The sequence below is a fragment of the Schistocerca serialis genome, chromosome 5 (assembly GCF_023864345.2).
Source record: "Schistocerca serialis cubense isolate TAMUIC-IGC-003099 chromosome 5, iqSchSeri2.2, whole genome shotgun sequence".
NCBI lineage: Eukaryota > Metazoa > Arthropoda > Insecta > Orthoptera > Acrididae > Schistocerca > Schistocerca serialis.
Genome location: NC_064642.1, coordinates 566,662,769 through 566,683,461, shown reverse-complemented (window position 1 = coordinate 566,683,461; position 20,693 = coordinate 566,662,769). Strand labels below are relative to the sequence as shown.

Here is a 20,693-nt window from a genome sequence, read left to right as displayed (position 1 = left end):
GAATTTTCATATCGCTTTCTCCACTTCTCCTGTATGACTAACGTTTTTGTCAGGCAGTATGATATTTCAAGAGGAAAAACTGTCTGAAACTACTGTGTCATTAGAGTGATTTTATATCACTGCACGTAATAACAGAACTCGTGTTCGGGTCATGAAAGTGAATCCTAGTTGACTTTAGTTGCTGGCTTGTGCTCCAATTCTTTTCATTTTACTGCTGTAGGGTGTTGAAAAAATCATGAAATACCCATCAGTGTTCGTAGAGAAAGAGACTTCATGGAATTTCAAAATTACACAAATTAGGCTATGCCATTTTTTCAGAATTTTGATACAGTTACACACGATCAATCTATGTGTCAAACAGTTTGAAACTTGATAACCATATTCTAACATGAACATAATCTGTATTACGTAGAACATTACACTAAGACACCAAGAGAGGAGCAAGGCTTAATGTTCTGCTGGCGAGGTAGCATATGAGATGAAGTACTTAGATTAGATATCAGTGGGTCAGAAAACTGGTCCTGGTATTGCTTAAGGATTCATCAGCACATCCCCTGAACTTATTTGGGGAAAATCTAAATTAGTGTGGTCGGATGGAATCTGCACTCCTCGCTCCCAAATGTGATCCCAGTGTTTTAGCCACTGCACTTCCTCACTCGGTCGTACCACAAGAGCCCAAAACATCACAGTCGATACAGAGATGGTCTGTTCAAAATGTTGTAGGGACCGATGACCTCAGCAGTTTGGTCCCATAAGACCTAACCACAAATTTCCAAATTTTCAAAATGCTGCACTTAGTGTGATATAATACGCATCTTCGGTCTTGACGAACAGCACTGCATCGCTGAAGATGCTAGATAAGACGAGAAAGTGCAAGGAATCTCTGGCACTATTAACCATCTATCTCTGGCTCGCTGATGTCTGCACTTGTCATGCAGGCATGGCTGTCAGTGGATCTACGGATTCACGACCCATGAGTTCTGAAGAATAACAGCGGTTCCAGCTTGATGCACTGTTCGAGACCAGAGCTTACAGAGCGTGTGCCACCAACAGGGGAAGGAAAGACAGCGAGACCAGAAGCGCCAAGCAGCGGAGAGGACCATAGTTGTAAACGGTGGATGGCACTCCACGTACCAAGCAGCTTGAAAATCGATGTGAACACCTGCCAGACTGCTACGTTTTCAGAGTTTGACGGCGGGTATATGCAGTGCTCCGGATGTACTACGATTGACGAGTTGCTCTTCGTTGTTGCGTTGTTGTGGTCTTCAGTCCTGGTTTGATGCAGCTCTCCATGCTACCCTACCCTGTGCAAGCTTCTTCATCTCCCGGTACTTACTGCAACCTACATCCTTCTGGATCTGCTTAGTGTATTCATCTCTTGGTCTCCCTGTACGATTTTTACCCTCCACGCTGCCCTCCAATACTAAATTGGTGATCCCTTGCTGCCTCAGAATATGCCCAACCAACCGGAATTTGTCAAGTTGTGCCACAAACTCCTCTTCTCCCAAATTCTATTCAATACCTCGTCCTTAGTTATGTGATCTGCGCATCTAATCTTCAGCATTCTTCTGTAGCACCACATTTCGAAAGCTTCTATTCTCTTCTTGTCCAAACTATTTATCGTCCATGTTTCGCTTCCATACATGGCTACACTCCATACAAATACTTTCAGAAACGACTTCCTGACCCCTAAATCTATACTCGACGTTAACAAATTTCTCTTCTTCAGAAACGCTTTCCTTGCCATTGCCAGTCTACATTTTATATCTTCTCTACTTCGACCTTTATCAGTTATTTTGCTCCCCAAACAGCAAAACTCCTTTACTACTTTAAGTGTGTCATTTCCTAATCTAATTCCCTCAGCATCATCCGACTTAATTCGACTACATCCCATTATCCTCGTTTTGCTTTTGTTGATGTTCATATTATATCCTCCTTTCAAGACACTATCCATTCCGTTCAACTGCTCTTCCAATACCTTTGTTGTCTCTGACAGAATTACAATGTCATCGGCGAACCTCACAGTTTTTATTTCTTCTACATGGATTTTAATACCTATTCAGAATTTTTCTTTCGTTTCCTTCACTGCTTGCTCGATATACAGATTGAATAACATCGGGGAGAGGCTACAACCCTGTCTCACCCCCTTCCCAACCACTGCTTCCCTTTCATGCCCCTCGACTTTTATAACTGCCATCTGGTTTCTGTACAAATTGTAAATAGCCTTTCGCTCCCTGTATTTTACCCCGGCCACCTTCAGAATTTGAAAGAGAGTATTCCAGTCAATATTGCCAAAAGCTCCCTCTAAGTCTACAAATGCTAGAAACAGAGGTTTGCTTTTCCTTAATCTTTCTTCTAAGATAAGTCGTAAGGTCAGTATTGCCTCACGTGTTCCAGTGTTTCTACGGAATTCAAACTGATCTTCCCCTAGGTCCACTTCTACCAGTTTTTCCATTCGTCTGTAAAGAATTCGTGTTAGTATTTTGCAGCTGTGACTTATTAAACTGATAGTTCGGTAATTTTCACATCTGTCAACACCTGCTTTCTTTGGGATTGGAATTATTATATTCTTCTTGAAGTCTGAGGGTATTTCGCTTGTCTCATACATTTTGCTCACCAGATGGTAGAGTTTTGTAAAGACTGGCTCTCCCAAGGCTGTCAGTAGTTCTAATGGAATGTTGTCTTCTCCCGCGGCCTATTTTCGATTCAGGTCTTTCAGTGCTCTGTCAAACTCTTCACGCAGTATCATATCTCCCATTTCATCTTCATCTATGTCCTCTTCCATTTCCATAATATTGTCCTCAAGTACATCGCCCTTGTATAGACCCTCTATATACTCCTTCCACCTTTCTGCTTTCCCTTCTTTGCTTAGAACTGGGTTTCCAGCTGAGCTCTTGATATTCATACAAGTGTTTCTCTTTTCTCCAAAGGTCTCTTTAATTTTCCGGTAGGCAGTATCTACCTTACCCCTAGTGAGATAAGCCTCTACATCCTTACATTTGTCCTCTAGCCATCCCTGCTTAGCCATTTTGCACTTCCTGTCCATCTCATTTTTAAGACGTTTGTATTCCTTTTTGTCTGCTTCATTTACTGCATTTTTATATTTTCTCCTTTCATCAATTAAATTCAATATTTCTTCTGTTACCCAAGGATTTCTAATAGCTCTCGTCTTTTTACCTACTTGATCCCCTGCTGCCTTCACTACTTCATCCCTCAGAGCTACCCATTCTTCTTCTACTGTATTTTTCCCCCATTCCTGTCAATTTTTCCCTTATGCTCTCCCTGAAACTCTGTACAACCTCTGGTTCTTTCAGTTTATCCAGGTCCCATCTCCTTACATTCCCACCTTTTTGCAGTTTCTTCAGTTTTAATCTACACTTGATAAGCAATAGATTGAGGTCAGAGTCCACATCTGCCCCTGGAAATGTCTTACAATTTAAAACCTGGTTCCTAAATCTCTGTCTTACCATTATATAATCTATCTGATACCTTCTAGTATCTCCAGGATTCTTCCATGTATACAACCTTCTTTCGTGATTCTTGAACCAAGTGTTAGCTATGATTAAGTTATGCTCTGTGCAAAATTCTACCAAGCGGCTTCCTCTTTCATTTCTTACCCCAAATCGATATTCACCTCCTATGTTCCCTTCTCTCCCTTTTCCTATTCTCGAATTCCAGTCACCCATGACTATTATATTTTCGTCTCACTACACTACCTGAATTATTTCTTTTATCTCATCATCATGAGCAAATAATGCCATAACAGACTCATGAACTGAATAATTTTTTATATTTTGAAACTGTTATTGGTAGCATATTTTTTTATTTAGTACATTATTATTATTGTTTTAAATTACGTACTACCTTGGTTATCTCTTTACCCCCTACCCTAGAACTCATTTTTTTTGTCTTCTTCCCGCAATATTTCCCCGTTTACTAAATTACTTTCTTTTCGTTCCAATCGTACGAATACTTCAACTATGTAATGCAATACTCGGTTCTGAGGTTGTACAATCTACACTCCTGGAAATTGAAATAAGAACACCATGAATTCATTGTCCCAGGAAGGGGAAACTTTATTGACACATTCCTGGGGTCAGATACATCACATGATCACACTGACAGAACCACAGGCACATAGACACAGGCAACAGAGCATGCACAATGTCGGCACTAGTACAGTGTATATCCACCTTTCGCAGCAATGCAGGCTGCTATTCTCCCATGGAGACGATCGTAGAGATGATGGATGTAGTCCTGTGGAACGGCTTGCCATGCCATTTCCACCTGGCGCCTCAGTTGGACCAGCGTTCGTGGTGGACGTGCAGACCGCGTGAGACGACGCTTCATCCAGTCCCAAACATGCTCAATGGGGGACAGATCCGGAGATCTTGCTGGCCAGGGTAGTTGACTTACACCTTCTAGAGCACGTTGGGTGGCACGGGATACATGCGGACGTGCATTGTCCTGTTGGAACAGCAAGTTCCCTTGCCGGTCTAGGAATGGTAGAACGATGGGTTCGATGACGGTTTGGATGTACCGTGCACTATTCAGTGTCCCCTCGACGATCACCAGTGGTGTACGGCCAGTGTAGGAGATCGCTCCCCACACCATGATGCCGGGTGTTGGCCCTGTGTGCCTCGGTCGTATGCAGTCCTGATTGTGGCGCTCACCTGCACGGCGCCAAACACGCATACGACCATCATTGGAACCAAGGCAGAAGCGACTCTCATCGCTGAAGACGACACGTCTCCATTCGTCCCTCCATTCACGCCTGTCGCGACACCACTGGAGGCGGGCTGCACGATGTTGGGGCGTGACCAGAAGACGGCCTAACGGTGTGCGGGACCGTAGCCCAGCTTCATGGAGACGGTTGCGAATGGTCCTCGCCGATACCCCAGGAGCAACAGTGTCCCTAATTTGCTGGGAAGTGGCGGTGCCGTCCCCTACGGCACTGCGTAGGATCCTACGGTCTTGGCGTGCATCCGTGCGTCGCTGCGGTCCGGTCCCAGGTCGACGGGCACGTGCACCTTCCGCCGACCACTGGCGACAACATCGATGTATTGTGGAGACCTCACGCCCCACGTGTTGAGCAATTCGGCGGTACGTCCACCCGGCCTCCCGCATGCCCACTATACGCCCTCGCTCAAAGTCCGTCAACTGCTCATACGGTTCACGTCCACGCTGTCGCGGCATGCTACCAGTGTTAAAGACTGCGATGGAGCTCCGTATGCCACGGCAAACTGGCTGACACTGACGGCGGCGGTGCACAAATGCTGCGCAGCTAGCGCCATTCGACGGCCAACACCGCGGTTCCTGGTGTGTCCGCTGTGCCGTGCGTGTGATCATTGCTTGTACAGCCCTCTCGCAGTGTCCGGAGCAAGTATGGTGGGTCTGACACACCGGTGTCAATGTGTTCTTTTTTCCATTTCCAGGAGTGTATTAGTCATAAAAGAAGATAGAGGATATGTTAACTTTCTACGGATTGTAATAATAATAATAATAATAACTGTGAGCAATAGACACAAAGATGGAAATAGAGTCCAATGTAGATTACAGACCCATATCGGAGAGCGCGAAAGGTAACAGATGTAATGAGAAAAATGACTTAAATCCTATGGACACATATGCAAGACGAATAACGACAGAATAACAAAACAAATCTTTGATTACTAAACGATTACAAATCTATAAAAAAAATGGCTGAGAGAAGTTATAAGAGGTGTGTAGGAGTCGACATGGACACAATAAGAAAGAGAACATTTTTTAAGGAAGTAACAGGAAAGCAAGGCTGTCAGGAGAGGGAAAATTCAAGAACGGAAGAAAGTGGACACAAGAAGAGAATGAGAAACATTCTAGAAGATGAAAGAAGTGTGGGTCCAAAGAAGCTGCATTTGCAAACAAAGAAGCAGAAACAAATTCAAGAACGGAACAAAGTGGACAGACGAAGAGAAAGAGAAACATTCTAGAAGATGAAAGAAGTGTGGGTCCAAAGAAGCTGCATTTGCAAACAAAGAATCAGAAACAATGTTACTTTTTCGTACCCTCAAAAAGGATTATTTGAAATAAGAGATAAAAATTGCGAAACACAGCTTATAGTAGCTTCTAATGTGCCGGTCGTGAGGAAACAAATGCATACAAAAAAACAAAACAAAAAAAAAAAAAAAAAAAAACTGAAATGTCAAAGAAATTCTAACTTTAGCAATCAGTTCCGAGGAGCAATGTTTACATACCGCAAAACACGTAACTTTGACGATGAGGATTTGGTCTGCATTCTATTAGTGAACAAATTTAACGAAGTAAACGGTAATGTAACGCAAAACATGAATTACTTTCTTCCAATAAGGCTTTATGGTGTAAAATTGTTCGGTTTTTAATTTGTTTTTGCGTATTTCCACAGTACTGAATATGAGCTCCGAACACGAACGAACGGATCGAGACCTCTTAGCGCAAAGTGGCTAAGGAGTTGAGTTGTTGACATTCGGACAGGCAATCTGTCACCTACAAAAGCGGCGACCAAGTTCCAAGAGGCGCGAGAGGTCAGCGACCTTCAAGTGTTTAGTGGGTAGACGCTGATGAAGAGACTGGTTCACCAGTCAACAAGATTATCACCTTCATCACAGCAAGGAAGAATAGAGCAACGGTACTGTTGCGATGTAAGACTGTTCACTTCAGAGACTGAGAGTTCTCATCTAGAAGGCACACGAGCTCTGCTGTACTGGGCTATCTATTATATGTATGTTACGTATCCCACAGGGCTGGATTAGACCCATTCCTACATCACTTCTTCGCTATGAGATACAGGAGCCACCGTCCCACATACGGATACTTTTTTTTTTTTAAAAAAAACAATTCTTTATTCAACATTAATATTTATACAAAGGAACCCACCACCTTAGATACGGATACTTTGCTCAGCACACGTTACGAGAGCCGAGATTAGAATAGTTACAGGAACACGCTCGAAACATAAAAAGATGGTATGAATTTGAGTTGCGGTACACGTTGTGAGGGAAGGTTAGCAGCCCTGCAGCCAGGCGAACGCGCGTCTACGAAGCTTTCACTAAGTTAAGCGATTAATATTGAAATAAGAACTAATTTAGTTAATATTACATTTTAGACTAGTGCATTTACTTCTTATCTAATCTATTGAAGGTTTCGCTTTTCTAAATGTAATTACATCGAAAAGGAAGTATTTCGTAAAGGCCGGCAGTCGCGAGTTTGTTTACATACTTAGGCGCAGATTTCGTACGAGCGTAGATATTTGTCTTTGACTAGACTTAGCGCGCTTCAAAATTAAATTAATTCATGTCTCTCATCCGGAATTTGTGTAGCTAATTAAAAGTTTCTGAAGCAAGTTTATAAGTTTGTTTACATTAGTGTTTAGTTACGTATTAGTACAGGTTACGAAACTATTGTGTTGTTGAAGTTATTTTCTGCTTTTGTGTTACATTTTACTATCAAACCATGTGTGACAAGTGTGGTGGTTGCCGTAGGAGTTTGAAATTTCATTAGCATCTTCTTTAAGCCATTTAATGACGTCGGACCTCTCTTCAGACATTTCTGTCGGCGATATTGTCTCAATGCAGCACTGTAATTTTGGCAGTCGCATAAAACAGGTTCCCTAACAGCGCACAGTGACTACTCGATAGTCACACTGTTCACTCACGTTATGGTTTGTCAAATGGCAGCGAGGAGGCGGCTATGGGCGAGAGGTTCTAGGCGCTTCAGTCCGGAACCGCGCTGCTGATACGGTCGCAGGTTCGAACCCTGCCTCGGGCTTGGATGAGTGGGATGTTCTTAGGTTATTTAGGTTTAAGTAGTTCTAAGTCTAGGGGACTGATGACCTCAGATGTTAAATCCCGTAGTGGTTAGAGCCATTTGAACCATTTGAAATGACAGCTTGGATGTCATACCGTCATACAAATACTGTACAGCCCCAGATTTGCACCTGGTGGCGACAATTGGAACTAATTCAAGTGTAAATCGGTTCTGTATTGACGCTTTAGCACATGTGCCATGTTTCGCTGCGCTATGATAATTACAGTCCACACGGGACCTCCGTTAGTACCTGCCCTTTAATTATAACCGACTGGTATATTATTTTTCTCGTTTAGTCTCCTGGAAGCGGTTTAAAACTGCAACAAGACAGTGGAGCGTTCGATTTTTCTCTGGATGGGAATGATTTAACGAATATTCCACGGAGACGAATATGCTTGCGTGTCGTCAGAAGTCACAGACGTCACAGACGTCAGTCTTACGAGCGCATCTAGGAAGACGCACGTGCCTTGGACCCAGCTCTGACCAGTCTGCGCGAGTTGAGGACTGTAGTTGAATGGCCAAGGATAAGGATGGATTACCACTGCTTTCGGTGTGTCGTATCACCATCAGAGCATCATGTTACTAAGCGAGTGAGTGGTTCGAAATACGTGCACTACATATAAAAGATTAGTCGGCCGCACCATACATCAACTTAATATCGTCTAAAACCGCCTCTGACATCGACAATGGCCTCAGCTCGAAATAGCAAGGCAAGGCAAGACAAGCTATGCAGGCCAAACTGGTAGGTCCTTTAAAGTACTTTACAAAGAACATAGCGATGCTTTCCGGCTTAATAATTACGAAAAGTCTGCTGTAGCCACGCATATTTGGGAAACGGGACACTCCATGTTGGGAATAGATCAGGGTCTCGTTATTTTACATAGACAGGACAAAGGCAAAAAGCTGGATCTACTAGAACAGCTGGAAATTACGATACATAGCGTGGATAATCAGAACACACTGAATGAACAGCTAACTGGTGATACAAATAACTTTTTCAAACATTTCACTGGTTTCTTTTAGTAACTACATTTTTAGCTATTGGCAGGATACCATCATTTCATGAGGTCCTTGGAACATGTATACGTTATCTTCTTCTATAGACATCTCTGTGACTTCCTTGTTTACTTACGCGTGAGCTCACTCGCGTTTCAGTGTCGTGTTTGGCTACGTGGTGTGTGGTATCAACGAAGACGCACGGGCGGTTTACGACGATAGAGGATTGAGCCATGTGGTTAGATGTTGAACACCACAGGCGACACCATTTTAGAGTTTTTTATATTTTGACGACTATGTGGAGATGCACCTTGGAAGACACGACTGCAACAAGGGAAGTAGCCAGGATGTTTTAATTTTATTATCAATTTTATTGTGCCTGTTGCATGTTCCACTGTAGCGAGTTTTAACAGGTTCTTTTACTTTTTATTATTCTCATGATGGAAGCTTGACTTCCGAAACGCGTCAATCTTAGTATTTTACACTATAAAGAAGTGGTTGAGCCGATATATTTTTTAACATTGTCTCCAATGAGGTAACGCCGAGTTTTGTGTTGTACTAGGGTCATGCCACGAGAAGACAGAGGTCGCAGAAGAGAGGGGAACGAGAGAAGAGGAAAGTGCCCCGTGCACATGCTCATCACGAGTAGTGAAATGTTTCCCGCAAAGACATTACACCTCTCATCGTTAGCGTGGTGAGTGGATCAGTGTTGGTAGTTGAGGTCGTAGCGTCGGCGCCAGCGTTGACTCTTCCAAGCAGCCGCGCGGACGCTGTAGCTGCGTGCAGTACCTGCGTGATGCGCCACTCGTAGGGCGTGGTGGCGGTGGCCAGCAGGCAGGCGACGACGACGAGCAGCGTGACTCTGCGGGCACGCGCTTCCGTACACAGCACCTTGCCGCGCAGCGGGTGGCACACCGCGATGTAGCGCTCCACCGTGAACGACACCGTCAGCCAGATGGACGAGCTGCCTGCAACACGCACCCAGCACCACACCGTCACTCACATCTATCTCTCACCTCCTACATGCATCAGTGCCGGCCGGTGTGGCCGTCCGGTTCTAGGCGCTTCAGTCTGGAACCACGTGACCGCTACGGTCGCAGATACGAATCCTACCTAGGGCATGGATGTGTGAGACGTCCTTAGGTTAGTTAGGTTTAAGTAGTTCTAAGTTCTAGGGGACTGATGGTCTCAGATGTTGAGTCCCATAGTGCTCAGAGCCATTTAAACCATTTGGAACATGCATCAGCTGCCTATCAACCACAGTCATGAACTATCTCACCTCCTACATGCATCAGCTGTCCACCAATCACAGTCATATACTATCAGACGCAAAATATACGGACACCTACTAGTGGACATAAATGTGGAGCGTGCTCACCCTTCGCCTTTATGACGGCTTCAATTCTGCTGGGGACACTTCCAATAAGGTGTCTGAATGTCTCTTGAGGAACGGAAGGTTCCAAATGATTGGAAAACAGCACAGGTAGTCCCAGTTTTCAAGAAGGGTTGTCGAGCAGATGCGCAAAACTATAGCCCTATATCTCTGACGTCGATCTGTTGTAGAATTTTAGAACATGTTTTTTGCTCGCGTATCATGTCATTCCTGGAAACCCAGAATCTACTCTGTAGCAATCAACACGGATTCCGGAAACAGCGATCGTGTGAGACCCAACTCGCTTTATTTGTTCATGAAACCCAGAAAATAGTAGATACAGGCTCCCAGGTAGATGCCATTTTCCTTGACTTCCGGAAGGCTTACGATACAGTTCCGCACTGTCGCCTGATAAACAAAGTAAGAGCCTCCGGAACATCAGACCAGCTGTGCGGCTGGATTGAAGAGTTTTTAGCAAACAGAACACAGCATGTTCTTACCAATGGAGAGACGTCTAGAGACATTAAAGTAACCTCTGGCGTACCACAAGGGAGTGTTACGGGACCATTGCTTTTCACAATATATATAAATGACCTAGTAGATAGCGTCGGAAGTTCCATGCGGCTTTTCGCGGATGATGCTGTAGTATACAGAGAAGTTGTAGAACTAGAAAATTGCAGCGAAATGCAGGAAGATCTGCAGCGGATAGGCATTTGGTGTAGGTAGTGGCAACTGACCCGTAACATAGACAAATGTAATGTATTGCGAATACATAGAAAGGAGGATCCTTTATTATATGATTATATGATAGCGGAACAAACACTGGTAGCAGTTACTTCTGTAAAATATCTGGGAGTATGCGTACGGAACGATTTGAAGTGGAATGATCATATAAAATTAATTGTTGGTAAGGCGGATGCCAGGTTGAGAATCATTGGGAAAGTGCTTAGAAAATGTAGCCCATCAACAAAGGAGGTGGCTTACAAAACACTCGTTCGACCTATACTTGAGTATTGCTCATCAGTATGGGATCCGTACCAGGTCGGGTTGACAGAGGAGATAGAGAAGATCCAAAGAAGAGCGGCGCGTTTCGTCACAGGGTTATTTGGTAACCGTGATAGCGTTACGGAGATGTTTAGCAAACTCAGGTGGCAGACTCTTCAAGGGAGGCGCTCTGCATCGCGGTGTAGCTTGCTTTCCAGGTTTCGAGAGGGTTCGTTTCTGGATGAGGTATCGAATATATTGCTTCCCCCTACTTATACCTCCCGAGGAGATCACGAATGTAAAATTAGAGAGATCCGAGCGCGCACGGAGGCTTTCCGGCAGTCGTTTTTCCCCCGAACCATACGCGAGTGGAACAGGAAAGGGAGGTAATGACAGTGGCACGTAAAGTGCCCACCGCCACACACCGTTGGGTGGCTTGCGGAGTATAAATGTAGATGTAGATGTAGATACCAGTCGATTCTTGCTCAAGAGCCTAAACCAGAGTAGGAAGTGATGTTAGATACTGGGTCTGGAGCGATATCGACGTTTTAACCGATTCCAAAGGTTGTCTGTTGGATTCAGCTGGGGACTTTGGGCAAGCTATTCAATTACAGGAATGAATATTGTCCACAAACATTTCCCTCACGGATGCTGCTTTATGATAGAATATATTGTCATGCTGATAGAAACAACCATCATTTTCGAACTGGTCCTCTGATGTATGTAGCACACAATGCTGTAAACTGCGTTCATACCCTCCTGTAGTTAGCGTTTCCTTCAGCGCAATACAGTAGAGTAACACCAATCCATCCATACTTCCTTACTGTCACTATACACGGTGACGTCGCTCTTTACGCCATATCGAGCGTTGCTTAACATTGACTACAGAACTGTGTGGCTTTTGAGGAGCTGTTCGGCCATTTTACCACATTCTTTTCAACTCGGTATGCACAGGCATTGTCCTAACTGGACTGCTGGTAGCATTTCAGAATTTTTGATTCCTTCCGCTGATTTCATGCAATTTTTTACTGCCCCCGTCTGCAATGCTCGATGGTCCATGTCCGTCATAACATGAGGAGTGCTTTGTCTTGGTTTACATGTGGTTCTTCCTTCCTCCTTTTCACGTTGCAATTACATCACCAAAAGATGACTTGGACTGTTTCAGAACAGTTGATATGCCCCTGATGGATTTGTTAATGAGGTGCTATCAATGACCACTCCACGTTAGAAGTCACTGAACTCTCCTGACAGATCCATCCTGCTGTTACTGCTTCTCTACTGACAGCCGGCCGCGGTGGCCGAGCGGTTCTAGGCGCTTCAGTCTGGAACCGCGCGATCGCAAAGGTCGCAGGTTCGAATCCTGCCTTGGGCATGGATGTGTCTGATGTCCTTAGGTTGGTTAGGTTTAAGTAGTTCTAAGTTCTAGGGGACTGATGACCTCAGATGTTAAGTCCTATAGTGCTCAGAGCCATTTGCTCTACTGACAATAATATGCTTCCCACCTCCTTTTATACTGACAAGTCCTCTTCCCTTGACATGTATTTGTCAATTTCGCGTTACATCGGGGTTTCGGGACACTTTTGAACACATAACGTATTTAGAATCTACAGACCGTTAGTCTGAGCCTGTGATGCTGGTAACTAATCCATAAAAATTGCTCTTTAAATCAATTTTTGAATTAAAAGCCCGCAACACAGCATTTAAAGTTTGTTATTCGTCTAGCGACGTGACCCAGCTTCGCATGTTTCTACGGCCGGACGAAATATTTATAATATGTAGTGATATAAACAAGCCTTCCTCGTGACTCACTCTGTAAGTGAAAGTCATCAAAATCCCTACAGTAGTTCCTCATATTATCCATAACATGCAGACAGAAAAAAGCATCTGTGAACTTTAACTTATAAAAGGTATAGATACACGAAATTTTTTTCATGTAATTTTTACCTTATTGATGGCTGAGATTAAAAAGCTGAAAAGAATTATAGGCACTGAGGTATTCAACACAAGTAACTAAAACCACTACGAATAACTTCGTGGAAAAAGAGCAAATAATTGAGATTCACGTCCGTTCAAAAATCGGTATTTCAATTTTAAAAATAAAATATTGTAACTGTTTGCAAATATACGAGTACACCTCGTATGTGATCAAAAGTATCCGGACACCCCAAAAACATACGTTTTTCATATTAGGTGTATTGTACTGCCACCTACTGCCAGGTGCTCCATATCAGCGACCTCTGTAGTCATTAGACATCGTGAGAGAGCAGAATGGGGCGCTCTGCGGAACTCACGGACTTCGAACGTGGTCAAGTGACTGGGTGTCACTTATGTCATACGCCTGTACACGACATTTCCACACTCCTAAACATTCCTAGGTCCACTGTTTCCGATGCAGTAGTGAAGTGGAAACGTGGAGGGACACGTACAGCACAAAAACGTCCAGGCCGACCTCCTCTGTTCACTGACAGAGACCGCCGACAGTTGAAGAGGGTCGTAATGTGTAGTTGGCAGACATCTATCCAGACTATCTCACAGGAATTCCAAACTGCATCAGTATCCACTGCAAGTGCTATGACAGTTGGGCGGAAGGTGAGAAAACTTGGATTTCATGGTAGAGCGGCTGCTCGTAAGCCACACATCACGTCGGTAAATGCCAAACGACGCCTCGCTTGGTGTAAGGAGCGTAAACATTGGACGATTGAACAGTGGAAAAACGTTGTGTGGAGTGGCGTATCACGGTACACAATTTGGCGATCCCATGGCAGGGTGTGGGTACGGCGAATGCCCGGTGAAAGTCATCTGCCAGCGAGGGAGAGGGCTTGCACCCGTTGTTGTTTTGCGTGGCACTATCACAGCACAGGCCTACATTGATGTTTTAAGCACCTTTTTGCTTTCCACTGTTGAAGAGCAATTCGGGGATGGTGACTGCATCTTTCAACACGATCGAGCACCTGTTCATAATGCACGACCTGTGGTGGAGTGGTTACACGACAATAACATCCATATAATGGCCTGCACAAAGTCATGACCTGAATCCTACAGAACATCTTTGGGCGTTTTGGAACCCCGATTACGTGCCAGGCCTCACCGACCGACATCGATATCTCTCCTCAGTGCAGCACTCCGTGAAGCATGGGCTGCCATTCCCCAATAAATCTTCCAGCATATGATTGAACGTATACCTGCGAGAGTTGAAGCTGTCATCAAGGTTAAGGGTGGACCAACACCATATTGAATTCCAGCATTACTGCTGGAGAGCGCCACTTACTTGTAAGTCATTTTCAGCCAGGTGTCTATGTACTTTTGATCACACAGCGTATTTGTTAGCCAAATACCAGATAACAAAAAAGCAAATTTTAATTACATTTAATTCAAATACAGTACTTTCCCACAACATCTCGTTGACAAATAAAGTTGTCTGAAAATGGTTTTCGTCTGTTTCAAGGACTCAGACGTCCACGTCTGGAGAGAGGAAGTGAAAAGAAGTATCAGTCCTGGCTTCGATGAAAAGAAATGGATAAAATCGCCTCTCTGAAAAATCGAACACACTTAAAACTACCACACTTCTTACAAGAGCTAGCGATTTTGCTAAATGAAGTGCCACGTGTTCTACTGTAAATTCGACCCGAGGGAATATAGCGTCTGAGACGTAAACTCAATTCGTATCAGCTGTCGTCTAAAAACTGAACCGAATAAACCCGTACAAAAATTACGTACGCGCCCTTGACAATTATAAGAGTACCTGCTCTACAGTATTAAAACGAATACTTGTTTGTTTTAACCTTTCTGTGGTGCGAGCGCCTAGGCTGCAGTCCAGATATCCCAGAACTCCGCTACGAGCACACGTCTCGCCAGGCCTAAAGTCCCATAACAACAGGCCGCCTCTGAAGCTGTAAGTTTTTTTTTTTGGGGGTCATCATTATCGGGAAAAATTGGGTCCTGAATTACTGGCAGGCGTGAATAGGGAATGAAAACAAACACGGTTTCGAATGCGCTACGAACGATCCCACATCATAGCAAGCTGCCTGAAGCACAGTCAAATAATGCAAGCGGCTAGTGTTGTAGTGGAGAGAGTAAAGATTTCGCAAACCGGGGGTGTTGCAGTGGCTATCGGTGTCGTGTGACTGGCTGAATGCGTGCCGTGTTTCGCGCATGGGCCTCACCCCACTATTTCCGACGTAACTGTCAATCCTAAAATAATTTTCAACAGAGTACGGATAGAGTACACCAGCCTTAAGGCCGGGATTCGAAACCGGACTTTTATGACACGATTTTCCACAGCTTGCCTAAAAACTAGAGTTTGTGGTATGTCGTAGTGAAGTTATAAACTCGGCCACTGCTGTAATCGATATGCCATTTGTATTGCAACCGCCTGTTTGCTTCTTTAGCTGCTGTCGTGATGGAATTTACTCATGCATTACAGCTGGTTCTGCTACGACCATCTGTTTAATTAATTACTGTCACAGAGTTGTTTCTCCACAGACTGATCCCATGGCAGATTTCAATCAAATCGCAACCCCATCTGTCATCGCCTCAAAATAGTTCATGTGTCACAGTGATTAAGACATTGTAACCGTGTTTCACAGAAACAAAGTTTGAGATCCCCATCGAGACAGCCCTATTCACCGTGTCCTCACTTTTTTCCTTCTATTCTTCCTTCATCCCATTCTTCTCAGTTACAAGGTCTGTCTGAATCAGTTCTTGTCTGATCTGACTCATATTTACTAATCGACGTCACAACCAAAGTAGATTATGCTGCGTGGTACGTGTTCTAGCTTGATCTAACTGATACCAAAAAGACTTAGAACAGAACTGTAATGTGAAATTAATAGAAAATGTGCATACTTTCATTGCGAGATTTCGGTTTTATCATCATATTTCTAGCTCTTTCAGCATGTAGGAAAGTCAAAACAACTTTCGTTGAAATTAAAAGCAAGGTTGGTAACGTTAATAGTGCAACGGGAATTCCACTGTTACGTGCAGAGGAGAGTGCAGATAGGTGAAAAGAGTTCACTGAATGGCGCTATGAGGGGGAAGATTTGTATGATGTGATAGAAGAAGAAACAGGAGTCGATTTAGAAGAGTTAGGGGATACAGTACTAGAATCAGAATTTAAAAGAGCTTTTGGAGGACTTAAGATCAAATAAGGCAGAAGGAATAGATAACACTGCATCAGAATATCTAAAATCACTGGGGCAAAGTGGCAAGAAAACGGCTGTTCACGTTGGTGTGCAGAATGCGGAAGTCTGGCGACATACCATCTGAATTTTGCAAAAATATCATCTACACAATTCCGAATACTGCAAGAGCTGACAAGTACGAGAATTATCGCACAATCAACTTAACAGCTTATGCATCCAAGTTGCTGACAAGAATAATATACAGAAGAAGGGAAAGGAAAATTGAGACTGTGCTAGTTGACGATCAGTTTGGCTTTAGAGGAGGTAAAGGTACGAGAGAGACTATTCTGAGTTTGCGGTTGATAATGGAAGCAAGGCTAAAGAAAAATCAAGACACATTCATAGGATTTGTCGACCTGGAGAAAACGTACGACAATGTGAAGTGGTGCCAGATATTCGAAATTCTAAGAAAAGTAGGGGTAAGTTCTAGGGAAAACGGGTAATATACAATAAGTACAAGAGACAAGAGGGAATAATAAGAGTGGACAACCAAGAATGAAGTGCTCGGATTAAAAAGGGTGTAAGACAGGAATATAGTCTTTCGTACCTACTGTTCAGTCTGTGGACCGAAGAAGCAAATACTGGAAATAAAAGAAAGCTTCAGGAGTGGAATTAAAATTCAAGGTGAAAGGGTATCAATGGTACGATTCACTGATGACATTGTTACCCTGAGTGAAACCGAAGAAAAATCACGCGAACTGCTGAATGGAATGAACAGCCGAATGATTACATAATATGGACTAAGAGTAAATCGTAGAAAGACAAAAGTAATGAGAAGTGTCAGATAGCCGGCCACAGTGACCTAGCGGTTCTAGGCGCTACAGTCTGGAACCGCGTGACCGCTACGGTCGCAGGTTCGAATCCTGCCTCGGGCATGGATGTGTGTGATATCCTTAGGTTAGTTAGGTTTAAGTAGTTCTAAGTTCTAGGGGACTGATGACCACAGCAGTTATGTCCCATAGTGCTCAGAGCCATTTGAACCATTTTGAAGTGTCAGATATGAGAACAGCGAGAAACTTAACATCAGGATTGATGGACACGAAGTAGATGTAGTTAAGGAATTCTGCTACATGGCCAGAAAAATTTTCAATGACGGAAGGAGCAAGGACATCAATAGCAGACTAGCACTGGCACAAAGGGAATTCCTGGCCAAGAGAAGTCTACTAGTATCAAACATAGGCCTTAATTTGATGAAGAAATTTATGAGAATGTTCGTTTAGAGCACAGCATTGTACGGTAGTGAAACATGGACTGTGGGAAAACCGGAACAGAAGGAAATGGAAGCATTTGAGATGTGATGTTACAGACGAATGTTGATAATTAGGTGGACTGGTAAGATAAGGAATGAGGAGTTTTTGTGCAGAATCGGAGAGGAAAGGAATATGTGGAAAACGCTGACAGGGAGGAGGGACAGGATGACAGGACACGTGTTAAGACATCAGGGAACGCCTTCCATGGTACTAGTGGGAGCTGTAGAGGGCAAAAAATGTAGAGGAAGACAGATTTTGGAATACATCCAGCAACTAATTACGGACGTAGGATTTAAGTGCTACTCAGAGATGAAGAGGTTGGCACAGGAGAGGAATTCGTGGCGGGTCACATCAAACCAGTCAGAAGAATGATGAAAAAGGAATGCGGATCCATCTCAAACTAGCTTCTGATCAACCGCTACGAAGAGAATTGCATGCAATGAATATTTGGAGTAGGATACATCACAGAAGGCTATTCCTGATACGGTTTCAGTGGGCCAACAAACACAGAAACTGGACAGCAGATGACTGAAGGGCTTAGTGTGTATCGAGGAGTCACAGTGATATTACCTCTTTTCAGACAATGTGAGGAGCCTAGGGCACCGGCGGTCCAGTGAGGCGTTTCACATACAGTCTGTGGTTCTGTGATGTTTTGGGACTGGTTTTCATATCGGTATAGTATTGGACCCACCCATTCGTTTTAGCATGAACATGAAGCAGTATGTTTACTTCAGTACTCTCGATGACCATTTGGCTTCCTTTCTTGTACATCTTTAGGATGAGTGTGCAGTGGACAATATGAAAACAGACATGCTGACAGGGTTGCACGCACACGTTCGTTATCTGACGAACACTCAGGTACCCTAACGCGCCTCGACTGGCCTGATAAATCGCCCGATTTTAATCCAGTAGAAAAGTCTAGGACTTTTGGAGACACTGGATGAAATATTGAAGTCAGCAGTCCAGCGATATGGTAGTTCTTGGGGATGTAATCCCCAATTAGTGGCTCTTGCTGGAAATGGCATACCTGAAGAAACTTACGGACTCTCTTCCCCTCTTATTTGGGACCATTATGAAAGCTAGAGGCGGCGCTACATGCTATTAGTGCCAGATGTCTCCTGGGGGGTTACTAGTGCTTTACTCGGTGCAGTTGTGTGCTTTCTTTTCATTCTGGAATTAACACAACTTGATGTTTTTTACGGACTGTTGTATCTGCTGAAACGAAGAAAGAAGGGATCGTTCGAACAGGGTGCAGGATGTTGCGGCTCGGGAGCCGGTTCCCTGCGAGGTCAGCTCAAAGTAGCGTGACAGAAAACGGACAGACAGACAGACAGACAGACACAGGTCGTCGGGGCCTGCAGGAAGCGGGAAGTGAAGCGAACCTGCCGCAACAGCGCTCCGCCATCAGCGCGGTTTCCGCCGTGACAGCTGCAGCGCTGGCTTCTCGGAAGCCGTGGTGCCAGGGGCGCGATCCCGGGCTATTCTCCTCCCAGCGGAACTGCGCAGCACGAGTGCTGCTGGCGTCGCGCTGTCGCGTGTCATCTGCAGCCTGATCCAGTATTCTGTGGCTTATACCGGAACCAAGGGACAGAGAAGACTTTACGCATTGCAGGCCATTAAAATTACAGCAGCATGAAAATGGCTGCTGAAAACGTCAAATCGACATGAACTGTACTACATGCTTGGATATGTAAGTTACACTACTGGCCATTAAAATTGCTACACCACGAAGATGACGTGCTATCCGACGGGAGGCCCTAGCCACACGGCATTTCCATTTATCCACGTTCCGCCTGTACAAACATTTGCTCACCCTTGAACATGAGATTTACCCTAGGCGCATATAGATTAGCTACACAAGTTTCGTCTCACTGGGAGTTGTGGCGTCAGGAAGGGTACACACACACACACACACACACACACACATTACTACCAAATATTCAGAAATTCTTCTATGGAGCAGTAGGTGTTGTCGAGCAGATGTGATTTCAGTCTGTGTTTGAAATTAATTTTATTATCTGTTAAATTATTTGTACAGTTAGATAGGTGGTCAAATGTTCTTAAGGAATCGATAGGTACAGGAGGGCTTAATCTCAATGTGATACAGGGTATCAACGGCGCCACGCGTCTAGCGCCCGAGAGGATAGTGATCGCTAGGCTGCGCTAAACATTATAGCCAGATACGTTGGTGGAGTGCACTGCGATACAACTGGTCGGCAATGCGGATAAGTCATCACTTGAATTTTATTAAGTTACGTCAGTACCAACATTACTATATGGAGGTGAATCTTGGGTAATGAAAAACAAAGATGAAATAAGATTACAAGCCAATGAAATGAAATTCCTCAGGTATATAGCAGGATACACCAAGCTAGACTACAAAAGAAATACCGATATCAAGAAGGAATTAAATATTTTCGATATAAACAGTAAGGCTGACGAATACTGACAACAATGGATATCCCATCTGTTACGAATGGACAAATCAAGATTACCGCTACATTTTTGGCGATATACTCTGCAAGGTAAAAGATGCACTGGAAGACCTGCAAAACGATGGAAGGACCAGGTGTAGCTGCAACAGGCTGAGGGGACGCCTAATGCTTGACGCAAGAGAAGAAGAAGATCACGGCGAAAATCGCAACGACAGTCTGTCGGTCGGTTGACCTACGAACGGAAACCCTCCGAGGCAGAATTTTCTCATTTGTTCATGATGTGGACCCTTGGGTGACAGAACTTTTGCAGTTATATACCTGCAGAAACTACCCGTCTTCTGACAGCAACTGAACTACACCCTCCACACACGGCAGGTGAAACCTTTCATTATGCCGTCGGGACACTCGACACCTTGCTTCGTTTGAAAGGCTCGTCGTCTCCAGGCAGCTACTGTAAAGTTTCTTTGTTATGTTGTCTGTGGAAGATGTGCATTGCTATATTCGACTGTGGGCAGTAGCCTTCCGCAAAGTACCCTACTCGAAATGTTCACTGCATGCAGGTCCCTCCGCAAAATTTTCTCGGAAACATGTTGAGACGGGCCAGGCGCCACTGATAGCAGAATTCCTGTCTGGTTAAAAGCAATTATCACTGACA

The 20,693-nt window shown here is 44.2% G+C and overlaps 1 protein-coding gene across 1 annotated transcript in view; it reads right to left on the bottom strand.

Moving 5' to 3' along the window:
• The window catches only part of LOC126482087 (probable G-protein coupled receptor 139), a 52,538-nt gene extending 42,405 nt beyond the window's left edge, over positions 1-10,133 (bottom strand). The window contains exons 1-2 of the mRNA XM_050106063.1: positions 10,097-10,133; positions 9,607-9,785 (exon numbers count right to left, since the gene is read on the bottom strand). Coding sequence (XP_049962020.1) covers positions 9,607-9,785; positions 10,097-10,133 — 216 coding nt within the window. The remainder of the gene's footprint in view (positions 1-9,606; positions 9,786-10,096) is intronic.
• Between the last annotated feature and the right edge of the window lie 10,560 nt (positions 10,134-20,693).